A 20,993-nucleotide genomic window follows, 5' to 3' on the forward strand; every position below is an offset into this window, starting at 1 on the left:
TGCAGGTGCACTTATGCACGCCCCTTACAGACCTCTTAGGAATGGGGTGAGGTCAACAGTAGACAGTTTAAGCTTAACGTTTTGGGGGTTTGTAGAAGAAACTACAGAGTCAGGTAGTGCATTCCAGGCATTAACAACTCTGTTACTGAAGTCATATTTTCTGCAATCAAGTTTGGAGCGGTTTACCTTGAGTTTGTATCTATTACTTGCTCATGTATTGTTGTGGTTGAAGCTGAAGTAGTCACTGACAGGTAGGACATTGTGGTAGATAAATTTATGTACTATGCTTAGGTCAGATTGATGTCTGCATAGTTCTAAGTTGTCTAAGCCCAAAATTTGGAGTGTGGTGGCATAAGGTATTTTATTGCGAGCAGAGGAGTGGAGGACTCTTCTTGTGAAATATCTCTGGACTCTCTCGATTGTATTTACATCTGATATGCAGTGCGGGTTCCAGACAGATGAGCTGTATTCAAGGATTGGTCTAGCAAATGTTTTGTATGCTCTAGTTAGTAATACAATATTACCAGAGAAGAAGCTACGCAAGATTAGGTTAACAACTCTTAGTGCCTTTTTGGCAATGTTGTTACAGTGGGCTCTGACACTTAAATCTTTAGAAATGAGTACTCCAATATTTTTTTTTAAAAAAAAGTACAATCCCAAAGGAAAATGGATACCAAGTAGGATTTTTTAGTTATCAACAATACTACGAAGTGAATTCTGAAAACTATTGGCAACCAATGTGACCTCAACACAGGTATTAAGTATGAATTCAGTTTCCATCAGGCAGGAAGTATTGATTGAAGTCTGTCCCAGCTGCAGTTTCCAGATTGTTTTCAAAGACAACCCCGAGTAGCGCAAATTTCAATAGTTTAATTTCAAGGAGCCGCTTAACTTTGAGTCAATTTCAAAAAATATTTCTGATCTAAAAAAGACTGCAACTGTTTTCTCTGCTTGTGATCAAGTTTTCAGATGGCTCCAAATATTCAGGATAGTGAAAACAAATATATACCACAAAAATTAAGGGGATTGGAAAATAAACTGGCAAATTAGATTCCAAGTATGAAATAATGTACTTTTATGATCTAAAATTATAAATATTAATAGTATCATACTAATAGGCCACTTTAAAGCCAACATGTGTTAAATCAGGGGTCTCCAACCTTGGCAACTTTAAGACTTGTGGACTACAACTCCCAGAGTTGTAGCTTTGCTGGCTGAGGAACTCTGGGAGTTGTAGTCCACAAGTCTTAAAGTTGCCAAGGTTGGAGTCCCCTGTGGTAAATGATTGTTCTACAGTGTCCTTGAATATGAAATGAAAGGAACATACCATATACCTTTTAAAAAAAAAACAGGGCTAGGACTAATCTATGGTATGATATCATACCATATGATATGGTAAATATTGGCTTTTAGCTTCATCTTAAATCTTCATCTGTTCTTGCTGGGTAAATGGATATATAAGGAACAAATTCAGTTGCTGTTTTACTAACCCTGCTTTTATTGAGTCATTTTTCAGCAATATATTACACCTATCACTAATGGCAGCAGATAATAGTATCTTGTTTATTAAATCCCAAACAATGGTACTCTGAATCCCTTAAATATCAAGTGTCTGATATATAGTAGAATAATCTTTACCATCAAAGAAATGAACAAAAGCTTGGAGCAGAAGAAGTCATCAAAGCATAGATTATACCTGACCCTAACCAGCTGGACCTCTACTGCCAATATTAGCATTGATACTACAAGGCTAGGTAGACTAATTCATGGGGTTCTTCATCTTCACAGTCTTTTCAGAAATATAAAAAGATAACGGTTTCCCCTACCCCCAGTTGTGCCTGACTCTAGAGGGCAGTATACTCATCTCTGATTCACAGTCGAAGGAGCCGTTGTTGTCCAAAGACACTTCTGTGGTTATGTGGCCAGCATGACTATATGCGAGGCACATAGAACACTATTACCTTTCCACCAAAGTTGTACCTATTTATCTACTTGCATGTGCTTTCTAACTGCTAGGTTGGCGAGAGTTAAGCAAGTAATGGGAGCTCACCCTGTCACATGTTACTTGGGTCTTGAACTACCAACCTTTAACATGTGTCCAGTTAATAATTCCAGCAGTGTATCATATCACAGGTATGACCCAGATTTTGATGACTTTAATGGTGTTTCCACAGTTCAGTTTTCTCTTCAGCATTTTTCCCACTATTTGAATGTATTCTTTGCTTATCTTGCCTGTGCTTGATCCAAAATGCCGAGATATCCGTAGGCTTTATCCCAATGACTTCTGATGGTCTGGGCATTCAGCATTTCAATTCCCATTACTGTTTCTGCTATTGTAGCACATTAAATTAGAGTAAATTCACAAGTAGTAATGGAATTGAAATTGAAATGTCTGATTATTATGTGTGGATAATCTACAGTTAGATTCAGGGAACTTAATGCTTCAAGACCTAAGAAAGACCTAAAAACCAAAGACCTAAGAATTACAAAGGTAATTTACAAGAATATAGGCAGCCAATCAGACTGATATGTTGTGACCCAGGCCCAGGTAGGTAGTAGGAAACTCAGTCAGTGAAAAAAAAAAAACTTTATTCGAACAGCTGAGAATTACTTCATTTTCAACGTAATTCAACTAAATTAAAGCAAATTCCTCCCAACACAATTCCTCAGTCCTATCACCAACTTTGGTCCAATTAGGCAAACTGCCAAAGGCCTTTCTTGGCAAAAGTTCAGAAGACACCAATACAAAACAAATGCAACAGGATGAAGCTATCAACGTTGTTTTCCGGCAAAAAGCCCAAATGCTATTGCTGGTCTTTTAAGCCTTATGGGAGGGGCCAATCATCTCTTGGCCCTATTCCCGAGTCATCCTCTTTGCTTGAGCTGCTCTTGCCTCCTGGCAGCTCTTCTCATGAGTGCATTAGGAACAGGCTCCTCCTGTTCCTCTGCCTCACTACTGTCAGTCTCTGGAGGCTCTGGAATCCACACCTCACTCCCCGATGGCACTGGCCCCACCTCAGCCTCCGACGCAGAGCCCTCATCCGGGCCTTCCCCAGCCTCCAGGACTGGCTCACGCTCTTCCTCAGCCTCATCGCTGCAGGCTGCTGGCAGACCTCAACATGATATTTGTAAAATTGAGGTGTTCAGGTCTGATACGTTCAATATTTCCAGGTATGGTGGGGAATGGAAGGATATATATTCTTTATAGTCATCTGATATTTAGCACTCTGAAGATTAGTTATTAGCTCTCAGAGAGTCGTTGAGGCAACTTGGGAGTTTATCTGTACTCTCAGGATCACCTGAATCAGAATGTAAATAGGTGTGGAACCTTCTTGGAACTGCTGAAAGTACTGTATTGTTGGCAGGAGATAAGTGGTGCCATATCCCTCCTCTCTGTTGAAAGAGGGCAGTTCAGTTTTAACATAGATGGCCTCTTTTACCCCTCTTTCAAACCAGTGGTCCTCTTTATCCAAAATGTAGACTTTACTGTCTTCAAAAGAGTGACCTTTGTCTTTTAAAATGCAGATAGACTGCTGAATCTTGTCCTGCTGGGTTTGTTCTCCTATGTTGTGCCATGTGTTTGTGAAGTGGTTGTTTTGTTTCCCCAATGTACAGACCTTAACTCCACATGTTAAGGGCCGGGATAGTTCAGGCAATAGAGAAGCCTGTTATTAGAACACAAAGCCTGCAATTACTGCAGGTTCGAGCCCGGCCCAAGGTTGACTCAGCCTTCCACCCTTTATAAGGTAGGTAAAATGAGGACCCAGATTGTTGGGGGGGCAATAAGTTGACTTTGTAAAAAATATACAAATAGAATGAGACTATTGCCTTATACATTGTAAGCCGCCCTGAGTCTTCGGAGAAGGGCGGGGTATAAATGTAAAACAAACAAAAAAAAAAAACATGTCTCACTGCAAAGTACTGCATATATTGCATTGTTCAGTTTGTGTCCAGGTGTTTTATCCTTGGAATGAACAAACATCTGCCGTAGTGTATTTTTGGGCTTGAAGTGCACATGTATGTTGGGTTGGTTGAAAATCCTCCTGAGCTTTTCAGATATTCCGGCAATGTGGCTTCAACAACTCTCAGAGAGCTAAGTACTTACCTTTAGTGTGAAAGGCCAACCTTCAGATGACTGCAACAATTGTAAATCCTTCCATTACTCACCATTCAGTCAGAACTGAAGAAGCTTCTTGACTGAGAAGTGAAATGTTTTCAAAAGAAAAAAAACAAAGAAAGCCCAGCTGCCTTTTGAGAACTATCTTTGGGATAAGTAGGAAAGTATGTAAATATGAATAGAAATGGAATACAATCCTTTCTATGTGTCAAATTTAACTGGGTAGCATGGAAATATAAAAACGTGTTTCTAGTTCTTGCAAATAATTTACTTAGTTAACTCAGACGTACTTAGATTAGTAGTTAGATGTAGTGAGAGAGACACGGTGGCTCAGTGGCTAAGATGCTGCGCTTGTCGATTGAAAGGTTGGCAGTTCAGTGGTTCGAATCCCTAGTGCTGCGTAACGGGGTGAGCTCCCGCTACTTGTCCCAGCTTCTGCCAACCTAGCAGTTTGAAATCATGTAAAAAATGCAAGTAGAAAAATAGGGACCACCTTTGGTGGGAAAGTAACAGTGTTCCTTGTGCTTTTGGCACTTAGTCATACCGGCCATATGACCACGGAGACATCTTCAGACAGTGCTGGCTGTTCGGCTTTGAAATGGAGATGAGCACCGCCTCCTAGAGTCAGGAACGACTAGCACATGTGTGCGATGTGAACCTTTATCTTTTACCTTTTAGTTAGATTTGACTACATCTTACCCAGCCTCTGGGGGGATATATAACTCCCCCTCCCAAGATAACTTTTTTTCATTTCATGTTAAATTCATCCATTCTGAGATGGCATTCAAGAGATCCCCTTCAAAACAGGGTCTATTTGTGTGTTTTCACCTCCTCCATCGTAGTCTCATAGGGACTAAGGGACCTCCCTTATAGGGATGGAGGGGAGAGAGGGATAAGAAGTCAGACAGACAGACAGATAGACAAAAGGAGTGGCATAGATAAATCTTCCAGAATTTGTACAAAAACTTTTCCCTTCCAGAGATCTCTTAGCTGTAGATCTAGATGTTACAAAGAGGTAGAAAAGTTTGAGAACAAATTATCTTCTGCAACCTACTCCTGTAATGCAAGAAATAGCATCTGTTTGTCATTACATTTGCTTTGTGCTTAATCTTGGATTCCTCTCTACAATTTACCTTGAAATGACTCATTTCAACCTTTAGACAATCTCAGTTCCAGGAATATGGTTGGAGCAACCATGACTTGCCTTCCATGTTTGCTAGCATTGAGCAACTAGAGTAGACTGTCAAAAAACAAATTGAAGAGCTTGTGCAAGAGCTGCTGGGTCACCAAACTCAGAGATTGCAATATGCCTGTGTAAACAGAAGAAAACTAATCATTAATGAAGGAAGGGGAGGAGGATTGACAAAACAAAGATAGAAATATAACCAAAAATGCCTAAGTGAAAGCTATTCCTTTGTGCCACATCTATACCTTTCTGAAGATGTTTCAGCTAAGAATCTTCTGTGCACTGCTGTCCTTCAGCATCGCCTTGGTATGAATATATTTTATCTAGTTTTTTTTCCCTTTCCTGGTTGTATTGATTTGTGTTCTTTTTATTGCTTGCCTATTTAAGCAGCTACATATTTCATCCCTTCGCTGTCAAATACACTATAATATGATCAAGACAAACAGCTTTTCCACTTCAAATATTCTCTTGGGGTGGTATAATTCTTGGACCAACTTGGATGTTTGTTGATAAAATTTGTATTTCCCGTTGTGTGCCCATGTGTAAAAATCGCACTGCCACATTTAACTCCTATTTATGTTCAATGCATGGTATAAGTAATTCGATCTTAGGAGAGTTGACGGGTACCCGGAAGAAGTTTGTGATGTTTCCCATATCCTGATGTGTCTTTGTGATTTTCAGTGCTCACAAAGACTGTTTATCATCTTGCTTGCTTAGAAACTGTGGCTGCTTTATAAATATTTGACTAAAAATACAGTATACATTATTCATAGGCATTTCCCTTATATTTTTGTACAAAATCTTGATGACATGTTTGAACATGTTATCTATAATATTAATAAAGAAACATCTTTTTACGTTCTAACATTTGTTCATACAATTATTGGAAGTCAGGCTCACACAGGGGCACTTAACTACAAATGCATTACCGTAAAACTAACATTGTAAAACTATAAGAGACTACTTAGAAGTCCCACTCATTTCAAAGACTTCTGAACAAAAAATCTGGGACAATGGAACTCAGGTAATCAGCATATTACAGTCATTTCAATAGCTGCTGTTTCAGTCTGGCTTGCATGATAAAAAGGCAGTCCAAGAGATATAGCATTGTTAGTATTCACTGATTCATTGATTACTTTGTAATTCCTGATAACATTTGAACAAGAAGGATAGAGTATAGCTGATTTTAATATTTTATTTCAGGTTTAATTATTTGTTATCAATAATCAATAGAGTTAATCCTATTCATAGGACATGATCTTCATTTACATCAGAAACAATATAGTTCTAGGAATAGCCCCAGTGAAGAGTAAATTGTGACATCATGATTTGTATTATAAATTATTTTAACAATACTATTTGAAAATCCTTTGGTTGAAGTTAAAGATTATTTTGTATTTGAAATAAATTACTACACAGCTGATACGCCCTATTCGAAATGCACATGAACTTATCAAAATTATCACAGTATGTGCCTTTTGATGTAGTCAGCATCTAAATCTAGAAAGCTGTACTTCAGTTAACATTCTTTTTTTTAAATTTTTACTTTAATAGTTAATATTAAGGAAGAATTTCTCAGTATATCAATGCATTCACTTCACAATTTAAAGTCCCATGACAGAAATTAAAATATGTCTCCTAATTAAATGGAGAGTCAAGTTAAGCTATCTGACATACTTGTATTGCAATTGCTAATTTCAATATCCAACTCATAATATTTAATGTATTTTGTAATATGTTAATTTACCACTAAGAACACTATGGTCTGAATCCAAACAGGTGAGCTACATTGAAATCCTATTGAAATCAATGGGATTTAAATTAAATCTGATTAGATGTTACTGTGTGCTTCCATGGGTCCTAATCAAGCAATTCTAATGTAATATCATCTGTTTATAAGAAAAGAGGATTTTTTTCAAGTAGTGAAACTAATCACTCAATCCATATTTATAAAATTAGGAAGTAGGCCCCTATTGCCAGAGATGGAGTCTCTCTTTAAAACTTTATGGGTTTTGTTTCTTTGAACGATTGTTACCTATTTATTAAAAAAGAAAGAAAGAATAGTTCATTATTTTGAAGCAAGTGTCTAAATGTAGTTGATGATTATTTTTAGCAACTACTAAGGATTATTAATTTAAAAGATGAATTATTTATGAAAGGAATTATTTTATTACTGGGTGAGTTTTCAGCCTTTAATTTCAGCCTTAATTTAGTCTCTTTTTTTACCCTCCTTTATTTCATCACAGGTGACAAGTGATGAACCTTCTCATCCAGAACTTGGAGAAATGATGCGTGGTCCCAGAATTGTAGAGCAAAAAGCTCAGTCGGACTGCAAATCTGATAAGGATTGGCCAATATGTGCCGATGAGGACTGGGTAAGCCAAAAGACAACAAAAAGCCAATGGTGGTTGAAAAATGTTATTCTAAGATATCCAAACTAATGAATAGAATAGAATAGAATAGAATAGAATAGAATAGAATAGAATAGAATAGAATAGAATAGAGTAGAGTAGAGTAGAGTAGAGTAGAGTAGAGTAGAGTAGAATAGAATAGAATAGAATAGAATAGAATAGAATAGAATAGAATAGAATAGAATTCTTTATTGGCCACACAAGGAATTTGGCTTTGGTGCATATGCTCTCAGTGAACATAAAAAGGCAAGGTACACGCATCAAGAATCACAAGGCACAACACCCAGTGACAGTCATACAGTACAATAAGCAATCAAATTGTACTAGGAAACGATATCAATATAAATCTTAAGGATACCAGCAACAAAGTTACAGTCATGCAGTCATAAGTGGGAGGAGATGGGTGATAGGAATGATGAGAAGATTAATAGTAATGCAGACTTAGTAACTAGTTTGACAGTGACAATTATTTGTTTAGCAGAGTGATGGCGTTCGGGAAAAAACTATTCTTGCATCTAGTTGTTCTGGTGTGCAGTGCTCCATAGCGTCGTTTTGAAGGTAGGAGTTGAAACAATTTATGTCCAGGATGCGAGGGGTCTGTAAATATTTTCACAGCCCTCTTTTTGACTCGTGCAAAACAAAGCATTAAAGAAACATTTTTTAGAAATGGCTTGATTAGGAATAGTTCAGGCCAAAGTTCAGGCCACCATTCTGCTCACTTTCCTAAGAGTTGGAGCACCATTAACCTGGTCACTGGCTGATAAGTGTTTTGCGAGAACTAGCAGAGAAGCAAACAAGTTATTTAATTACTCCAGAAGTAGAGTATAACTGGAGTATAATATGGTACCTTCTTGCCACACAAGGGAAGAAAGGAATGGAATTTAATAAGTCTATTTATTTATTCATCCATCTATCATGGATTCACATTTATGATGATTGCAGTGTCCTGGAGTCATATCATCTCCTTTTGCGAACTTCTGACAAGCAAAATCAATGGGGATTCACTTAACAACTGTATTACTAAGAATTGCAGTGATTCACTTAACAACTGTGGCAAAAAAATCGTAAAATAGGGCAAAACTCACTTATCAAATGTCTTCCTTAGCAACATAAATTTTGGACTCCATTGTGGTCGTAAGTCAAGGACTACCTGTAATTGTTTTCCTGTCCAGAGTAGAAAAAATAACTAACCAGAAAGTAGATTTTTATTTTATTTTATTGCAAAACTTCAAAAAATAGTCATCACATAACACAGTCATATTGACTTGTGCTTGTCCACACAAATATTAATTTATGAATTGAGAGGGGATAATGGAGTCGTTGCTGTGGCACAAAAAGTTAATTAATACAAAGAGTTACTTTTGAGTAAATGGGCCGGTTTAGCTCACGCTGGTAAAAGCCTGTTATTAAGAACACAGTAGCCTGCAATTACTGCAGGTTCGAGCCCGGCCCGGGGTTGACTCAGCCTTCCATCCTTTATAAGGTAGGTAAAATGAGGACCCAGATTGTTGGGGGGGCAATAAGTTGACTTTGTAAAAATATACAAATAGAATGAGACTATTGCCTTATACTCTGTAAGCCGCCCTGAGTCTTCGGAGAAGGGCGGGGTATAAATGTAAACAAAAAAAAAAAAATGTGCATAAATTATACAAATCTGTACAAGAAGTTTTTAACCACAATTTGGGTGCACACGATGTGGTAAGCCATAGTAAACCACAATGATTGAGTAGACATGTCAGTTTAAAGCTGGATTCACCATGACACTGGATTCACTTAACCACATTGCTTAGCGACCTAAATTCTGGTTCCAGTTGTGTTCATAACCTGAGAACTACCTATATTTTGTAACATTTATCAATTGTAAAATTTGTCAATTATTTGTCAATTACTTCATGTATCCTTTTATTTTGTTTCTGTTACTTAGGGCACTAAATGTCCCTCAGGTTGCAGGATTCAAGGACTGATAGATGAAACAAATTATGACTTTCAAAACAGGATAGAAAAGATTAAGAAGGGGCTTTTGGACAGCCAAAATAGTTACAAGTCATCTAATAATTTGAAACAAGAAATTTTTAATTATCTGGAAAGATATCTGCCCAGTGAACAAGGTGAGTTTAATCCCAGTTTTATGAAGATTTTAAAAATGCCCATTTTTAAACACCAAAAAGATGTTGAGACTCTAGAAAGAGTGCAGAGAAGAGCAAGAAAGATGATGGAGGCTAAAACATACATGAACGGTTGCAGGAACTGGGCATGGCTAGTCTAGTGAAGAGAAGGACCAGGGGAGACATGATAATAGTGTTCCAATATTTGAGGGGCTGCCACATTGAGGGGATCAAGCTATTTTTCAAAGCATCTGAAGGGCAGAAGGAAACCGAACAAGGAGAGATTCAACCTGAAAATAAGGAGAAATTATCTGACAGTGAGAACAATCAACCAACAGTTTGCTTTCAGAAGTTATGGGAGCATCATCACTGGAGGCTTTCAAGAAGAGATTGGACTGCCTTCTGTCAGAAATAGTGTAGGGTCTCCTGCTTGGACAGGGGATTGGACTAGATGACCTACAAGGTCCCTTTCAACTCTTTTAATCTATATTTCTGTAATTTAAATGTATATGAAATTCTTTGATTCTCTCTCCTCAGTATATCTGAAGAACAGACTGGGAAAGTTGGCATAAAATAATTGGGTTTAAATACTGTTAGCTATTTCTTTTTTAAAAAAAACATACTTGTTTTACCTCAGAATTAAAACTATTTGACATACATTGGTAAAAAAAGCATTATTATCTAATTCTGGGCTGTTTCAGTTATTTTCCAGATCACAAAAAATGTTTTTACCAATTACTTAACCAAATCTTAGAAAAGTATTTCTTCCAGTACATTATTTTTTTCACTTTTCCTTCTGAAAATTATTTGCCATGCTTTCAGACCAATAAATTTATTTTTCAGTGCCATCTCTGGAACATCTGGGTGGATATTAAGAGGAAAGGCAAGAAATCCTGTTCTAAATTAGACATGCTTAATATGTTTCTAAGCTACCCACTCATTATTTGATAGGCTGCACCTAAAAGAGAAACACAAACAATGGTATACTCCAATATTATAAATAATGATGTAGCCCAATATTAATTGGAACCACAGTGAGTGGGAGACAATGCTTTGGGATTATAGAAAAAAGCCACAAGAGATGGGATGAACATAGTAGAGAGATTCCAATCTTAGTCCACAGCTATACTTCGTTAAAAAAAAAATAGAAGGGAAAAGAAAGGACATTAAGGAGATATTGCAGATATAGTGTTCTATCTCTAAGTCGCTATCCAGTCTTACAAATACATACAGAGTAGTACCAGGAGTGAAATTCACTTACCTTTCCTACCTGTTCGCAAATGGGCGCAAGCCATCATCTGCACATGCGCAAAGCCCTCTGCACATGCGCAAAGCCTTCTGCGCATGCACAGAGGCTTAAAATCATCGCAAAAAAGTGACGTCATGACAACCGTGAGGGTGGGGCCTCCCACAGCCAGATAGAACCAGCTGAATTTCACCTCTGAGTAGTACTGACTGTTATACAGATGGTTCCATATAATTTTAAAGACATCAAAATGTGAAGGCTGTGTAGTTTTGGTTAATGCATTTTTTTTAGATCACTTACATGGTATAAAGGGCTGCGGCTATGCTAACTTCTTTTATTTCTCATAATCCCAAAAGCTTTAACCAAAGACTATCTACTATTGACCTCACCCCATTCCTAAAAGGACTATAAGGGGCATGCATAAGAACACAAACGTGCCTACCGTTCTGTCCCATTGTTTTTTCTTATATATATATGTTTATACTTCCTTATATTTCCTCATATATATGTTTATATACTATATAATCATTTTGTGTGATGCTTGTGTATATTGTTGTGACATAAATAAATAAATAAAAATCAATAAATATTTCAGAATTAGATAAGAACTATGGACAAATATCTGATGATCTGAGAAGGAGGCTGGTGACACTGAAGCAGAGAGTTGCTAATCAAGTAGAAAGGATTAAAACCTTGCAGAACTCAATCCAGAATCAAGTTGGAGAGATGAAACGTTTAGAGGTGAGTTGTGCTGTTGTTTTTTAAAAGATGCATCTTTTTAAAATGCTGACGCAAATATCTCCCAATGCTCCTTTTTATCACTTATATGCAGGGGTGGGCTTCAAAAATTTTAGCAAGGGGTTGTCTGCCCAGTTCCTGGGTAGGTGTGGCCATGGTAGGTGTGGCCTAGTTGCTCTCCTGCACCATGGCTTTCCTTGAGCCTCCGGGAGAGCAAAAACAGCCTCCCCAGGCTCCGGAGCAGGGGTGAAATCCAATTTTTTTTACTACAGGTTCTGTGGGCGTGGCTTGGTGGGCATGGTGTTGCTTGGCAAGCATGGCAGGGGAAGGATACGGCAAAATCTCCATTCCCACCCCACTCCTGGGGGTAGGATATTGCAAAATCTCCATTCCCACCCCACTTTGGGGCCAGCCAGAGGTGGTATTTGCCAGTTCTCCAAAATGCTCAAAATTTCCGCTACCGGTTCTCTAGAACTTGTCAGAACCTGCTGGATTTCACCCCTGCTCCGGAGGCCGTCTGGAGGCCAGAAACGGGCCCATTTCCGGCTTTCCTGAGCTTCCGGTAGGCCTGTTTTTTGCCCTCTCCAAGCCTCTGTGTGCACCCTGCACTTACCTGCATCCAAAATCGGCCACGTGAGGACTCCTGGGAGGGACGCGGTAGGTGGGTGGGGCCAGCCAGGAGTGGGATTTGGGGGTTCTACGAACTGCACAGAATCTTAGCTAGAGGTTCTCCCAAACCCCTGCAGACCCCCCAACAGCCCACCCCTGGTTATATGTTTCAATGAATGAGGCCGTTTCAGAGCCATTGTGGGATTAGAAAATGATTTTTTGTATGATTGATAGTCTCCCACCCATCCCTTCCTCCCTTCCTTCTTGCTTCACAGCAGCAACATTTTACTATGTTATTTTACTATGTTAAATAATCTGTTGGTAAGGTAAGACCAAAAATGTGAATCAGCAGTAACATAGGTGAGCTATCTTACTTTTTAAATTTTGTAGCAGACTGCCATGGAAAGGATATTTAAAATCTGCAATTTGTTTGCAGAGGACTTTCCAAATTATACAGGGTCATGTGAAATGAAGCCAGATATAACTCAGTGGCTCCAGATGGCCCATCTACATTTATGGGAGAATTTGGCCTTTCAAGCGTTCCTTATTTTTAATGTTATGGGGCAGCAACTAGGCAGTGGTGGAATTCAATTTTTTTTACTACCGGTTCTGTGGGCGTGGCTTGGCGGCGTGGCAGGGAAAAGATACTGCAAAATCCCTATTCCCACCCCACTCCTGGGGGAAGGATATTGCAAAATCTCCATTCCCACCCCACTCTGGAACCAGCCAGAGGTGATATTTGTTGTTTCTCTGAATTACTCAAAATTTCCACTACCGGTTCTCCAGAACCTGTCAGAACCTGCTGAATAGCACCCCTGCAACTAGGGTTATAACTCTGAAAGATTTAGGAATCAATGTCTACTTACAAATTTCTACATTTTTTCCCCTCAAATCCTTACGGCCTAGGTGGACATTGATATAAAGATACGTGCCTGCAAAGGATCGTGTGCTCGTGTTTTCAGCTACAATCTGGACACTGAGAGTTATGGAAACATACAGAAGCAACTGGTACAAGTTAATGCCATTAAACTGGTATCAGAAGAAGAAGCTGTTCCGCTCAAGTCCCTGAAAATAACACAAGTGAAGGATTCTACTGCTCCCAGTCACTATAAATCTGGTCCTCTGACTGAACAGGAAGCAAGCATACTTGACAGTATAAAGATGTTTAAGGTAATATTGGAAGATTCTAAAGGATCCTTAGCAGACTCCAAATTTGCTGCTCCCGGAGCAGCAGAGGTTGGAAAATCATCTACAAGCAAAGTAATAATAAGACCTTCTACTGACGTCCATACCAGCCGTACATGTATCAAAACCATCACTAAAAAAGTCATCCGTGGGCCCGATGGGTTACGAGAAGAGACAGTTGAAGAATTTAAAACTCCTGACGGTTCCGATTGTTCTAATTTGCAAGGTTTCATTAAAGAAGCGATCAGTAGTGCAGGTGGCGGAAGTGGCTCTCATGACTTTGTTCCCCTCCATCCCGATGCCGATTCCGGAACCCTATCATTCACGCACAGAAAAATACAGGAAGGGGACACTTTTTCAGAAATAGGGGAGGGAGAACTGGATGATTTCTCAAGATTTGACCATTTCTCCCAAGGAGGCAACACCAAGACAATCGTAGAGACCAAGTCAAGAAGAATCATTGAAACGGAAGAAATACAACATGATGAAAACATAGAGCATCATGTAGAAGAGCAAAGCTTCAATGCTGAGGAGAAGCTTGGGAAAGGCAACATCGGGACAGGTATCCATCCAGTTCATGGAAAATAATTGTGGAGGGAGCGAAAATGAAGTTTGCAACCAAACTGACACAAATACTGCAATCCATGACATTGTTCAGTTAATGAAAGCCATGTGTCTGTTTGTTGCCATTTAAAAAAAGGTGGGGTACACTGAGTTTTTATCATGAGTGATTGGTTAGCAAGGCAGTTCCATACAGAATGCCAGAGGTAATAAATTTAAATCTTAAGTGTACTTTTTGGGTGGGGGAACGATGCAAGATGTCTTTCCATGTAGCACAACGTTGAGCGTAGACAGTTGACTTCAGCAATATTACTTTTGGATACCTGTGAGCTTGTAATAAAACTTAACTGAAAACTTCTGTCAACTTGATCAACTTTGTTTTTTTAGACTGTGAGGATATCCACCAAAAACACACTTCTGGTGCCCAAAGTGGCATTTTCAGAATCACGCCAGCAGGATCCGCTAAGGTTTTTTCAGTTTATTGCGACCAAGAGACTACTTTGGGAGGATGGCTTCTGATCCAACAGAGATCGGATGGGTCATTGAATTTTAACCGGACCTGGGAAGACTACAAGAAAGGTTTCGGCAGCTTGGATGTCAAAGGGAGGGGAGAATTCTGGTTGGGCAACGAAAATCTACATATGCTGACCCAGAAAGATACTGTCCTTCGGATTGAACTAGAAGATTGGGAGGGTGATAAAGTTTATGCAGAATATAATATACACATAGGTTCTGAATCAGAAGGTTATAGACTCAGAGTCTCTAATTATAAGGGGACAGCAAGGGATGCCCTGATCAGAGGTTCAGAGGAAGATGGCATTGAATATACGGCTCACACTAACATGAAATTTAGTACTTATGACCGAGACAATGATCAGTGGGAGGATAATTGTGCCGAGGTGTATGGAGGTGGCTGGTGGTATAACAACTGCCAAGCTGCTAATCTCAATGGTATTTACTACTCAGGGGGTCAGTATGATCCAAGGAACAATGCTCCTTATGAGATTGAAAATGGAGTGATTTGGTTACCCTTTCGGCCATCAGATTATTCTCTCAAAGTTGTGAGAATGAAAATTCGGCCAGTGGAAACAGACTAGATGCCAGTCCTAAAATTTAATCCAACTTCCAAAACAATATATACCTCAGACCTATGTGTGTATGTGTGTGTGTTTGTTTCTTTACTATCTGAATGCAACTGAGTGATACCTACTTATTAAACAAAATAAACAGATTCACTCTAATAATTTTTTCTGGTGTATTTAACTTATTTTGCAAACTAAAAAGGAAGGCTCTCTATATGCTGTAACTGTGTGAAGAACTACAATGAAACCAGTGGTTGGATTCAAATAATTTAACAACCGGTTCTCTGCCCTAATGATTTCTTCCAACAACCAGTTCACCAAACTGCTCAGAGAGTTAACAACCGGTTCTCCCGAAGTGGTGCGAACTGGCTGAATCCCACCACTGAATGAAACCAGATTTTAAACGTTCCATGCGCCTTTGGCGTTTAGTCATGCCGGCCTCATGACCACGGAGACGTCTTCGCACAGTGCTGGTTCTTCGGCTTTGAAATGGAGATGAGCACCGCCCCCTAGAGTCGGGAATGACTAGCACATATGTGTGAGGGGAACCTTTACCTTTACCTTTTTACACCTGAATAATCATTTCCTGGATCTAAAGGTTTTCACCAAGTATACTGCCCACTCCCAAACATTCTTTTGGAGGGCAATACTGTAAGACGGGGATTTTGTTTAGTTACAGATGTTCGTGGAAATGACTGTTTATCTTAATCGTTTCAGCCTGGATTTTGGATAAATCAGCCATAGCCTCCCATTTTTCCTATGGAAAAAGATGCAGAATGTGTCTTTTATTAATCCTAATTTCATTTCTCTGTGCCTTTGGAATAACAGTTTCCTGAATCAGAGATTTGGAACACAGTTTTTCTGTCATTCTTCTCTGTTATGTAGAAATGGAACACAGATAGTCCTCAACTTACAATAGTTCATTTAGTAACCGAGGTTACAATGGCACTGAAAAAAGTGACTTATGGCCGCTTTTCACACTTACGACCATTGCAGCATCCCCATGGTCACGTGATCAGAATTCAGATGCTTGGCAACTGACTCATATTTACGACGGTTTCAGTGTAACCAGGATCATGTGAACGCCTTTTATAACCTTCTGACAAGGAAAGTCAATGGGGAAGCCAAATTCACTTAACAGCCATGATACAAATAGTCCTCAATTTACAGCCACCACTGAGCCCAAAATTTATGTTGCTAAGAGACACGTAAGTGAGTTTTGCCCCGTTTTATGACCTTTCTTGCCACAGTTAAATGAATCACGACAGTTGTTAAGTTATAGAAGGTCCCAGAAATTTCCCTGAGCCACTGAGATGCCAAAGAGGGTGAGACTTCAGACAATGCTTGCAAAAAGTAACAGCTTTTATTTATGGCCAAAGCAAAAGCTGGGTGACAAAACTATATCCAAAACATACAAACAAGATGCATGTAAGGAATAGCCACACCCTGTGAGAGTGGCTCAGAGCAGGGGTCACCAACCATTCGAACCTTAGGGACCACTAAATTCATAATTTTAAATCCCGCGGACCACTAATATGATCTGCCTAATGACCGCCTGGGTGGTCATGTGACTGGGTGGGTGTGGCCAACTTGATGTCACTCATGTTGAGGGGTGCCTCGCCGGCCTCTACTCACCCCTCCCCTCCCAGCCACTCATCGCCTGCCTGCCCGGGCTCCTTAGGGCTTCAGCAGGAAGCAGTTGTTGGAACTAAGCAGCCACCATGAGAAAGCATTGGCAAAACAGCTGGCTCAGTTCAAATTGGATCTGACTGAGGAGGAGGCTCAGCAGAAGCACCTCACTGAGGACTAGGAGCATAGGATTTCCAAGCAGAGGGAAGACCTGCGGGAATGTAAGACAAGGTACCAGGGCCTGCAGGCTCAACAGGCTGAGATGGTCAGCCAGTTCCAGGCCATGACGCAGTCCCACTGGAACAAGGTTCTCCGGCTATTCGCCACCAGTGGTGCTTCCCGCTAGCCTTCGCCCAAAGCCCCACACTAGGAGGCTGAATCAGACCCCAAGTCAGAATTTCTGTCCTGCTCCGATCCACACAAAAAGACCCCAAAGGGGGAGACTCTCTGCAGCAACAGAAGCATTCGTTGCACATATCCGGCTCAGGGGCCGTAGTTTGAGGACCCCTGATTTAGTGTAACATAAAAATGCAAATGATTTTTCTGTGGACCACCAAAATGTTCTCAGGGACCACCGGTTGGTGACCGCTGGCTCAGAGTATTATATACATTTTACGCCGACAGTAACAAAGTTTACCCAATCAGAGACAAAGGTTCGTTACCAATGTGATCTTTAAAGCATTTTTTGTTCAGGCCCCTATCTCTGTCCACCTTATCTATGGAGTATTCCTATAGCCTTGTGTAGGGGCAGCTCCCCCTTGGCCAAGTTGTTTATTCCGCAGAATACTTTCAGGATTCAGAATTTATGAGGCAGGAAAACTCCCTACTCTGGTTCCTTTATCTATGGGGCCTGATATTCCTGGGTAACAGTTTCTTCTATATTTTCAAGGATGTGCCTAGCTTTCAAGCCAAGAATAGAACCGAGACACAGAAGCAAGATAACAAACTTTGCACTAATGCCAACCAATATTAAGGTTACAATTTACTAAGCTAGAATTAATTCCTAACGACTAATTTCTGGCAGTATACAATAATATAAGCAGGAGCCAATAACAAAGCTCAATTCTTAGCAGTCTATTATAACAAAAACAAACAGAAAATATTGGTTTAATCAGTAACAATTATATAGTAGCAAAAGCAATAATAAAAGAAAATAGCCAATATTAATTTGATTCATATACTCCTTTAGTTAGTAAGGTTTGTTAAGTGAATCTGATTTATCCATTGACTTTGCTTGTCAGAAGGTCACAAAAGGGGATCATATGATCCCAGAGTAATTGCAACCATCATAAATTTGAGTCAGTTGCCAACTGCTTGAATTTTGTTCAAGTCACCATCAGGATGCTGCAACAATTATAAGTGTGAAAAATGGTCATGCCACTTTTTTCAGTGAAGTTCTAACTTTGAATGGTCACTAAATGAACTGTTCTAAGTCGAGAACTACCTGTACTAACTTAACAATTGCAGTGATTCATTTAGAACTGTGGCAGGAAAGGTTACAGAATAGGGTAAAACAAATGTCTCACTTAGGAACAGAAATTTTGGCCTCAATTGTGGTCGTAAGTCAAGGACTACCTGTAATATCAGATCACTATGCCTCTGACCACTGGCAGCTATGAACCACAGCTTTTGTTGCCATTTCTATTTAATATCTACTGTACTCATCAAAAAAGGACAACAAAGAATGTTCTTTCTACGCCAACTCAGAAAGCTCAAACTGCCCAAGGAGCTGTTGATCCAGTTCTACAGAGGAATTATTAAGTCTGTCATCTGCACCTCTATAACTGTCTGGTTTGGTTCGGCAACCTAACAAGACAGACACAGACTTCAGAGGATAATTAGAACTGCAGAAAAAACAATTGCTACCAACCTGCCTTCCAATGAGGACCTGTATACTGCACAAGTCAAAGAGGAGGCTGTGAAAATATTTACAGATCCCTCACTTCCTGGACATAAACTGTTTCAACTTCTACCCTCAAAACGACGCTATAGAACACTGCACACCAGAACAACCAGACACAAGAACAGTTTTTTCCCGAACGCCATCACTCTGCTAAACAAATAATTCCCTCAACACTGTCAAACTAGTTACCAAGTCTGCATTTTAATCTTCCCATCGTTCCCATCACCCATCTCCTTCCACTTATGACTGTAACTTTGTTATTTGTATCCTTACGATTTATACGGATATTGTTTCTTGATTACTTATTTGTAGCCTATGGCTATTATTAAGTGTTGTATCATTAAATTTTAAATTTGTAGCCTATGACTATCATTAAGTGTTGTAAGTGTTGTACTTTGACGAAGGTATCTTTTCTTTTATGTACACTGAGAGCATATGCACCAAGACAAATTCCTTGTGTGTCCAATCACACTTGGCCAATAAAAATTCTATTCTATTCTATTCTATTCTATTCTATTCTCAAGGCTACTGGTAGTAGTAATAATCAGAAATTGATGTTCTATCCAGCCACAAATTGCTGACTGAAACTGATGGACAAAATGTCCTATAAAGAAATAGCAACAAAACTAGTCAGTCAACCCCTAGAGCAGGGATCTCCAACCTTGGCAACTTTGAGACTTGTCGACTATAACTCCCAGAGTGGGAGAGAACTCTGGGAATTGAAGTCCACAAGTCTTAAAGTTGCCAAGGTTAGAGACCCCTGCCCTAGAGGATGAATTAGAATTCAGGTTGAACCAAGGAAGCTCCAACTTTTGTGCTTATTAATGTATAATGTGGAAAGGACTTGGAACTAGGCCTCAGGCATTGGCTTTAATACACAGGCAGGCTTAACTGCTTGGATTACAGATGACACTAATCACCAGGGTCTGGCCTTGTTGGGGTCTGCTGTTTTTCCTTAGGGTCTCCTGGGCCTTCCCTTCTTTCACTTCCCTTCTCTAGAGTACAGACTGAATCCAGAATCATAAAGAATAGTAGTACAGAGATGAAATGTTTAGGTCTCCCCCCCCCCCCACACCCAAGTACAAATCCTAGATCAAATGGAAATATATTGTGGGGTCTTGCTGTTGTTTGTTGCAAAGTCGTATCCGACCCATTGTGACCTCATGGACAATGTTCCTCCAGGCCTTCCTGTCCTCTACCATGCTCTGGAGTCCATTTAAGCTCATGCCTACAGCTTCAGTGACTCCATCCAGCCACCTCCTTCTCTGTCGTCCCTTTCTTCTTTTGCCCTCAATCTTTCCCAGCATTAGGCTCTTCTCCAGTGAGTCCTTCCTTCTCATTAGGTGGCCAAAGTATTTGAGTTTCATCTTCAGGATCTGGCCTTCTAAAGAGCAGTCAGGGTTGATCTCCTCTAGGACTGACCGGTTTGATCGTCCAATGGACGATGGATTGCAGTCCAAGGGACTCTCAGGAGTCTTCTCCAGCTCCATAGTTCAAAGGCCTCAGCCCTTATGAAAAGATACCTTTCATCTTTCATCTCTCATGTTCAAGGACATCCATCTTTAGGAATTGTTCCATCCAATCCTTTCCAAGTCAAGGATTAGCTATGTTCACACATATCTATAACATGTTTTGTTTTGGCTTAGGGTATTATGTGATCTCGATCAATTGTGGCTTTCTCAGCAAATCATGTTTAAATAAACCTTGGCTCCTGCAATGGGTGAATTCAGTCCAAAGTTAATACTAAAGTTAATACTAAGGCCCATTTCAGATCTTAGGACAGACATGTTATGTACACATGAAAAAGACAAGCCAGAAACTCAAAGGTTAGTTTACAAAACCCCATTGCTTAATATTTGCAGACACGTAAACTCCAAAGACTTTCTAATCAGTTCAGTTAATCAGTTAAAACAATTATAAGTTTGGTTAAGACATGTTTCTGCATGGCCGCAATTATGGGCAAACGCTAATCTATATATAAGCGGTTGCTCTGAAATACCAACTGCACAATTATAAACCGGGTTGTCATATCGTAACAATTGTATCATTTCTGCCAGGTTAAGGCCAAAATCCAGGTTTTGCATGCCGTTTCAAGGGCTTCCCATTTTGCATGCTGTTTCAAGGGCTTCCCAAAGTGAGTAGGGACAAAGCAACTTTCAGAAGTCTTAAAGATTGAAAAGCGTCCCTTGAGCACCCACAAGCTTTGTGGTTTCCATTTTGC

The 20,993-nt window shown here is 39.6% G+C and overlaps 1 protein-coding gene across 1 annotated transcript; it reads left to right on the forward strand.

The window, feature by feature from the left end:
* Positions 1-5,532: 5,532 nt before the first annotated feature.
* Positions 5,533-15,348, forward strand: FGA (fibrinogen alpha chain). The gene is made up of 6 exons (XM_058193809.1): positions 5,533-5,609; positions 7,550-7,678; positions 9,639-9,822; positions 11,661-11,806; positions 13,319-14,170; positions 14,506-15,348. The coding sequence occupies exons 1-6, from the start codon at positions 5,559-5,561 to the stop codon at positions 15,253-15,255; spliced, it is 2,112 nt and encodes a 703-aa protein (XP_058049792.1). The 5' UTR covers positions 5,533-5,558; the 3' UTR covers positions 15,256-15,348.
* Positions 15,349-20,993: the final 5,645 nt, after the last annotated feature.

This window comes from Ahaetulla prasina, chromosome 8, assembly GCF_028640845.1.
Source record: "Ahaetulla prasina isolate Xishuangbanna chromosome 8, ASM2864084v1, whole genome shotgun sequence".
Classification (NCBI taxonomy): Eukaryota; Metazoa; Chordata; class Lepidosauria; order Squamata; family Colubridae; genus Ahaetulla; species Ahaetulla prasina.

Bases quoted from the DNA above. Each gene is read 5' to 3' on its own strand.
- FGA (XM_058193809.1), top strand. From the start codon at position 5,559: ATGTTTCAGCTAAGAATCTTCTGTGCACTGCTGTCCTTCAGCATCGCC. The intron at 7,679-9,638 runs GTAAGCCAAAAG...TCTGTTACTTAG, and splicing joins TATGTGCCGATGAGGACTGG to GGCACTAAATGTCCCTCAGG. The intron at 14,171-14,505 runs GTTCATGGAAAA...AATAAAACTTAA, and splicing joins TCGGGACAGGTATCCATCCA to CTGAAAACTTCTGTCAACTT.